Source organism: Capra hircus, unplaced genomic scaffold (assembly GCF_001704415.2).
Source record: "Capra hircus breed San Clemente unplaced genomic scaffold, ASM170441v1, whole genome shotgun sequence".
NCBI lineage: Eukaryota > Metazoa > Chordata > Mammalia > Artiodactyla > Bovidae > Capra > Capra hircus.
In genome coordinates, this window is record NW_017196577.1 from 1 (window position 1) to 7,551 (window position 7,551).

General features: G+C 65.2%; 1 protein-coding gene across 1 annotated transcript; it reads left to right on the forward strand.

The window, feature by feature from the left end:
* Positions 1–75: 75 nt before the first annotated feature.
* Positions 76–5,738, forward strand: LOC108634983 (calcineurin-binding protein cabin-1-like; the record flags this gene model as incomplete). The annotated part of the gene is given in 6 exon segments (XM_018045299.1): positions 76–212; positions 2,331–2,548; positions 3,235–3,313; positions 3,737–3,924; positions 4,565–4,705; positions 5,544–5,738. Coding segments are annotated over 6 exon segments (958 nt in total), but the record flags the coding sequence as incomplete, so codon positions are not given.
* Between the last annotated feature and the right edge of the window lie 1,813 nt (positions 5,739–7,551).

Sequence of the window (7,551 nt, forward strand, 5' to 3'; positions counted from 1 at the left end):
ATGAAGGCCTGCAGAGGCGGAGCCTCCTTGCCTGGGGCCAGCCGGGCTGGTGTGAGTCTCGTGTGTTCCTTGCAGGTTGAGAAGACTGGACCCTGAGGAGGAAGACGACCCCTTTAACAGCTATGAAGTCCCGCCAGAGGCCAAGCCGGAGAGCTTCCGCAGCGCGGGGGCCCACAGGCTGTCCTCCGACTCGGCCACGTTCATGGAGTCTGGTAGGAGTGGGCACCGTGGGCGCTGCTGGGGCCATGTCTGGGTGGTGGTCCAGGGCTGGCCCAGGGCTGCCTGGCTCTGTCCCGCCTGAGCTCTGAGCTCGGCCGAGTGAGGCGCTGGGCCGTCCGGGCACGGGCCTTGCTGGCCCAAAGGTGCATCTCACTGTTGGGTGTGGCTGAGTGCTGGGCGCTGTGCTGCTGCGTGAGACTGTACCCTCAGCCTGGAGGCTTGGACAGGTGGCATCCGCAGCTGTGGGGGGCACGGGCTCTCCACACTGCCGCCCTCTTCTCCCGAAGGAGGCAGGCCTGGCATGGAGGTCCCTCCTCCCGTCGGCGCCCCCCGCTCACATCAGGCCTCCCCCCTCACAGCGGGCTCCCCCTCACGTCAGTCCCCTTTGCGTTGGGCCCTCCTCACGTCCAGCCCCCCTCACGTCAGATCCCCCCTCACGTCGGGCCCCCCCCACATCCGGCCCCCTCACGTTGGGCCCTCCTCACGTTGAACCCCCCTCATGTCAGATCCCCCTCTCGTCGGGCCCCCCTCATGTCAGGTCCCTTTGTGTCGGGCCCCCCTCACGTCGGGCCCCCCTCACGTCAGGTCCCCTTTGCGTCGGGGCCCCCTCACGTCGGGCCCCCTCACGTCAGGTCCCCTTTGGCGTCGGGGCCCCTCACGTCGGGCCCCCCTCACGTCTGGTTCCCCTTGCGTTGGGGCCCCCTCATGTCAGGTCCCCTTTGCATCGGGGCCCCTCTGCGTCGGGCCCCCTCACGTCTGGTTCCCCTTGCGTCGGCCCCCCTCACATCAGATCCCCCTCACGTCGGGCACCCCCCACATCCGGCCCCTCACGTCGGCCTCCCCTCTTGTCGGATCCCGCTCACGTCAGGTCCCCTTTGCGTCGGGGCCCCTCACGTCGGCCCCCCCTCACGTCGGGCGGCACACACATCCGGCGCCCTCACGTCTGGTCCCCCCTCACGTTGGATCCCCTCACGTCGGGCCCCCCTCACGTCTGGTCCCCCTCACGTCTGGTCCCCCCTCACGTTGGATCCCCCTCACGTTGGATCCCCCTCACGTCGGGCCCCCCTCACGTCTGGTTCCCCTCGCGTCGGGCCCCCTCACGTCGGGCCGCACACACATCCGGCCTCCTCACGTCTGGTCCCCCTCAAGTCTGGTCCCCTCTCACGTTGGATCCCCCTCACGTCGGGCCCCCTCTCGTCGGGCCCCCCTCACGTCGGGCCCCCCTCACGTCTGGTTCCCCTCTCGTCTGGTCCCCCTCACGTCTGGTTCCCCTTGCATCGGCCCCCCTCACATCAGATCCCCCCTCACGTCTGGTCCCCCTCACGTCAGATCCCCCCTCACGTCGGATCCCCCTCACGTCGGGCCCCCCTCACGTCTGGTCCCCCTCACGTCTGGTCCCGCCTCTCCTCGGGCCCCCTCTTGTCTGGTGCCCCCTCACGTCTGGTCCCCCCTCACGTCGGGCCCCCTCACGTCAGGTCCTCTTTGCGTCGGGGCCCCCTCTCGTCGGGCCCCCTCACGTCAGGTCCCCTTTGCATCGGGGCCCCTCACGGTCAGGGTCCCCTTTGCGTCGGGGGCCCCTCACGTCTGGTTCCCCTTGCGTCGGGCCCCCCTCACATCAGATCCCCCCTCACGTCAGATCTCCCCTCACGTCGGATCCCGCTCACGTCAGGTACCCTTTTGCATCGGGGCCCCCTCACGTCGGGCCCCCCCTCACGTCGGGCCCCCGTCACGTCAGGTCCCCTTGCGTCGGGGCCCCCTCACGTCAGGTCCCCTTTGCGTCGGGCCCCCCTCACGTCTGGTTCCCTCGCGTCGGGGCCCCCTCACGTCGGGCCCGGCCCCTCACGTCGGGACGTCCCTCACGTCAGGCCCCCCTCACGTCTGGTTCCCCTCACGTCGGGCCCCCCCCTCGCGTCGGGGGTCCTCTCGCGTCAGGGCCCCCTCACGTCGGGCCCCCCTCACATCAGATCCCCCCTCACGTCGGGCCCCCCTCACGTCAGGTCCCCTCGCATTGGGCCCCTCTTCACGTCGGGCCCCCCTCGCGTCGGGACGTACCTCACGTCGGGACGTCCCTCATGTCGGGCCCCCCTCACGTCGGGACGTCCCTCCGGCAGAGAAGCAGGACGTGCACGCCTTTCTGCTGGGGAACCTGAGCAACGGGGGCGTCCTGGAGCTGATGGTGTGCTTCCTGAAGAGCATGGGCCTCAGGTTCCTGCTGCGCTGGCCGCCGGGCCTGGCGGAGGTCGTGCTCAGCACCTACCACAGCTGGCGGAGGCACAGCGCCAGCCTGCCCAACCCGCTGCTCAGGGACTGCAGCAACCGGCACATCCAGGTGGGTCTGCAGGGCACTCTGGCCCCTCTTCCTTGGAGGAGGGCGGCTGCTTCTAGGGGCAGCGTTGGGGGTGTCCAGGGCTCCCAGAGGTGGAGGAGCCCCGGGTTCACAGGTGCTCAGGGCTGTGTGGGTCAGGGGCCCCTGGGAAGGCAGCCTCTGCTGGGACACGCCTGGGACTGCCTCCCGGAGGCATCTGCCCGGGTCCGGCCCCCGAGGCAGGGTGGAATGGTGGTGGGGCCGGAGCTTTGGTCCCCGGACAGACCGCTGGGTCACTTGTCAGTTGTGCCCCCTTGGCTGGGCCGGCGCCCCCTCACTGCTGAGCCTCAGCTTCCTGGTATGCGGGGGAGCCATGCACCCACTCCGGGCGCTGTCAGGGCTGAGGGCCTGCGCTTGGCGGGGGGCAGGGCTGCCTCTTGCACGGGACGGTCCCCAGGACAGGGGGCGGGTGGGTCTCACCAGTGTTCCCGAGTCCATCTCAGGGAGGTGCCATCTGTCCTTAGATCCTGGCAGCAGCCACTGGTTATGACTCAGGGAATGGATAGTAGAGGGCAGAGTGGCGTCCCCATCAGAGTCGAGTCTAGCTGAGGCTCCTTGTGTCTCCACCCTTGGCCCCTGGGCCCCCTCACGTCGGGTCCCCTTGGCGTCGGGGCCCTGCTGACCCTGCTGACCCCGCGCCGGTGCTGCAGGAGATGATGCTGATGTCTCTTTCCTGCATGGAGCTGCAGCTGGACCAGTGGCTGCTGACCAAGGGCCGGAGCTCTGCAGGTAGGCCCCATCCAGTGTTCCATGGGGGCCCACTTTCTGGAGGGGGCAGGAGCCGGGGCCAAGTCCCTCCTCCAGGGGCACATTTCCTAGGCCACCTTGTCAGGCCAGGAAAGGCCCGGGGCCTCTGAGAAGTGGCTGAGCCCCACGGGAGCCACCTGCCTGCTGGTAACTTGGGATGAGGGCTGGGGCACCTCTGTTTCCTCAGGTCATCACTGGACACTTTGCGTGTCCCCAGATACGCTCAGCGCAGTCTGCTTGGTGAGGGCTGCGAGCCCCAGGGTTTCTGCATCCTTGTTGGGCCCGTCGGGCTCTGACGCTGGCCACTTGGGACCATGGGGCTCTGAGGGCTCAGGGCCTCGGGGAGCAGGAGGGCATCTGGGCCCCACTCATGAGGTTGACTCCTTCCGGCCTGACGGTTTTCAGTGTCTCCTCGGAACTGCCCCGCAGGCGTGCTGAATGGCAGGTTCGGCCCCGACTTCCCAGGGGCCCACTTCCTGGGGGACCTCCTGCAACTGTCGTTTGCCTCATCCCAGCGGGACCTGTTTGAGGATGGCTGGTTGGAGTTTGTGGTCCGCGTGTACTGGTTGAAGGCTCGATTCCTGGCGCTGCAGGTTGGTCTGGGGGCAGCTGCTTTGGGGAGGAAACCTGGGCACCCCGCTCGGAGGGGAGGGGCTGGTCACATGATGGAGCGTGTGTGTATGCCTGATAGCACCTGGGCACTGGGCTCGGCGTCAGGAAGCACGGTGTGGGGGTGATCTTCAGGGTCCTGGAGCCAGCGTGCCCACCACCCACCTAGCCACAGCACCGGGAGGGTCTCGTGGACCCCACGGACCCAGAGAGGTTGCCTTGTGGCCTTGGCCCTTTGCTTGTGTTTCCTGAGAGCCATGGGGAGGACTGGGGCGGGTTGGCCAGGCCCCAGCCCCCTGAACACCGTGGCACCCTTCAGGTGGTTGGTTGGTTCCAGAGTGGGGCAGGCCCAGTCTAGTCACAACTCTGCCACCTCCGCTTGAGCCCTGGACAGGTTCTGGGCCGTGCGCCCCTGCCACAGGGGTCACCGCGCTCCCCTGGGGGCCTGTGGCGTGGATCGTTCGTTCGTCCATCTGTTCAGTAGATGCGTGCTGAGCCTCCATTCTGGCCAGCTGCCGTGTAGGGGGAAGGTGGGGATCGGCCAGCCCACCCCTGTGGTGCCCCCCGTGTGAGGGGCTCGGGAGGCAGCCCTGGCGAGTTGGTGAGCGCGCCTCCTCTGCCCAGGGAGACAGGGAGCAGGCCCTCGAGAACTACGCCATCTGCACGGAGATGCTGCAGAGCTCAGCCGCCGCGGGGGCCGAGCAGAGGGACGTGGCCATCCGCCTGCCCAACCTCCACAGCGACTCGGTGGTCTCCCTGGAGGAGGTGAGCAGAGCTTCCTCAACGGTGTTTCCCTGTCGAAGGCCTGACCTGTCCGTACGGACTAGGAGACAGGGCGGGAGGGGGCCCGGAAGAGGCAGCCCTGGCGTTCAGGGTGCTGTGGACTTGAAGGCTCAGCCCTGATGGAGCACCTGCCGGGGACCAGGGATGGGAGCCGGCTGGGAACGGGGCGGGGGGTGTCTGCTGGGGTGGGGAGGGGTCTTGCTTGGTTCCCAGGCCCGTGTGGCGGGGCAGCTCCAGCAGGATGAAGGGAACCTCCCCAGAAGCAGACCAGCATTGCTCTGGCCCTGGGCTGGCCAGCGGCCTGTGGCTCTCCTCCTGGCCTCACTGTGCAACCCCCAACCCCCAACCCCCACCCTCAGCTCCGTGTCTGTGACATGTCCTTGGGCTGAGGGTGGCCGTCAGGCTCTGCAGAGTGGCTTCAGGGCCAGGCCCGGTGCAGCGGCCTGCTACCCGTGTCTGGCAGGCTCCTGGCAGAGAGGACTCCAGGGGTCGGTGGTGGGTTCCTGCCTCTGGCCGGGGCCTGCTTGATCTCTGCAGCCTCGTACCCCAGCCCAGGAGGCTGGGTTGCTGGAGTGTGGCTGGGAGGCTGGCTAACTGTTTAAGCATCCTCTGTCTGGAGCCTGTGCTTTGCGGGTAGTTGTGATTTTTTGGTGTATTTGTTCTTTGAAGACTGGCACGCCTTGACCCTCACAGAGGTGCTGTCTGTAAAGCAGTCGCTTGCTGTGAATGCCTCTCGTCTGGGTCTGATAAGGGCAGAACCCTGGCCGCCCCAGGGGGCCCGTGATGGCTTGGTCAGCCAGCGATCCTGGGCCTTTTCCAGATTGACAAGAACCTGCGGTCGCTGGAGCGCTGCCAGTCTCTGGAGGAGACGCAGCGGCTGTACGAGGCCGGCGACCACCGCGCTGTCGTGCGCCTGCTGCGCCCCACCTTGTGTACCAGCGGCTGTGACCGCGCCAGGCACCTGCAGTTCATGAGCTCCGTGCCCGAGAGGCCGGCCCAGCTGCTGCTGCTGCAGGTGAGCGCACCCGCCTCGCCCGCGCCCTCCACCATCTCCTCTGAGGGAGGCAGAACGAAAGCCTGCCCGTGGCGGCACCGGGCGAAGCTGGTCAGAGGTGGGCTCGAGGGAAGCCCGCCTTCGGCTCTGAACCTCGTGTGGGTAGGCGGGCTCAGCCACCCACCCACCTGATGGTCCATCTGCCTCTTTCGCTTTTTATTTCTTTTTTTCTAAATGCATTTTCCTACTTTATCGCTTGGTCCTCTCTTCTACTGGTTCTGAAAGGAACTGTTGAGCGCGTGTGAAAGTAGATGAAGTACACGTACAGCGAAAACAGGAGCGCGGCGAGCTAGCAGGCCGGGGGCCAGCCCTGGCGGGGAGGAGGCAAGGCTGCGCGCGGCTTGCGTGCCCTCGCGGCCCCTGAGCGCCTGTTCTCCCGCAGCTGAGCCCGCCTCCACCCTGGTGCCCAGGGGCTTGCCGGGCTTGGCATCTGCGGGGCGGGGCATTCCCGCCTCTCATCCCCGGGCACAGATGCTCGCCCTTGCCCTAGAGGCCTGCCATGGGGCCTCACGAGCTCTTGCGTGTGGGCATGGAGGAGGATGCCCGGGCATGCTGGGCCGTGCGGGCTAGGCTGCCAGCTGGTCCCTCAGACTCATTACCTCCCTGGGGCCTTCCACTTGGGTTTGGGGAGGAAGCCCTGGCTTCTCTCAGGCTTCGTGAACTGGGAAACAGGTAAGAGGTGTGGCTGGGAGCAAGTGGAACCAGAAGGGGAGGCAGGGGGTGAGGAGGAGGGGAAGGAGGTCAGGCAGCCCTGTATGAGGGCGGGGAGGAGCTGCGACGCCCCTCAGTGCCCTGGGCTGGGGGCAGGGGACAGCCCAGGAGCCCAGGCGCTCCTGCTATGTGAGCTGGAGCTTCTGGGTGAGAGGACAGCACCACCCGCCCCCGTCCACCACCCCGGAGGGATGGGCACCTTGCTGAGGGGGCACCACGCCGTGCTGGGCCTGAGACGAGGCCGCCCCGCTGCCAGGGGAGCTGCTGCTGCTTGTGCAGGAGTGACTGGATCTTTGCCCAGCTTCCTGTTGGCAGAACGTGTTTTCTTATTGATTTGGAGTGCTTTTTATATATTAAAGGTCTTAACCATACTCAGAAAACTAGTCAGTCTAATCACACTAGGACCACAGACTCGTCTAACTCAATGAAACCAAAGCCATGCCCGCAGGGCAACCCAAGACGGGCGGGTCATGGTGGAGAGGTCTGACAGAATGTGGTCCACTGGAGAAGGGAATGGCAAGCCACTTCAGTATTCTTGCCTTCAGAACCCCATGAACAGTATGAAAAGGCAAAATGATAGGATAATGAAAGAGGAACTCCCCAGGTCAGTAGGTGCCCAATATGCTACTGGACATCAGTGGAGAAATAACTCCAGAAAGAATGAAGGGATGGAGCCAAAGCAAAAACAGTACCCAGTTGTGGATGTGACTGGTGATAGAAGCAAGGTCCAATGCTGTGAAGAGCAGTACTGCATAGGAACCTGAAATGTCAGGTCCATGAATCAAGGCAAATTGGAAGTGGGTCAAACGAGATGGCAAGAGTGAACGTCGACATTCTAGGAATCAGCGAACTAAAATGGACTGGAATGGGTGAATTTAAACTCAGATGACCATTATATCTACTACTGCGGGCAGGAATCCCTCAGAAGAAATGGAGTAGCCATCATGGTCAGCAAAAGAGTCTGAAATGCAGTACTTGGATGCAATCTCAAAAACAACAGAATGATCTCTGTTCGTCTCCAAGGCAAACTATTCAGTATCACAGTAATCCAAGCCTATGCCCC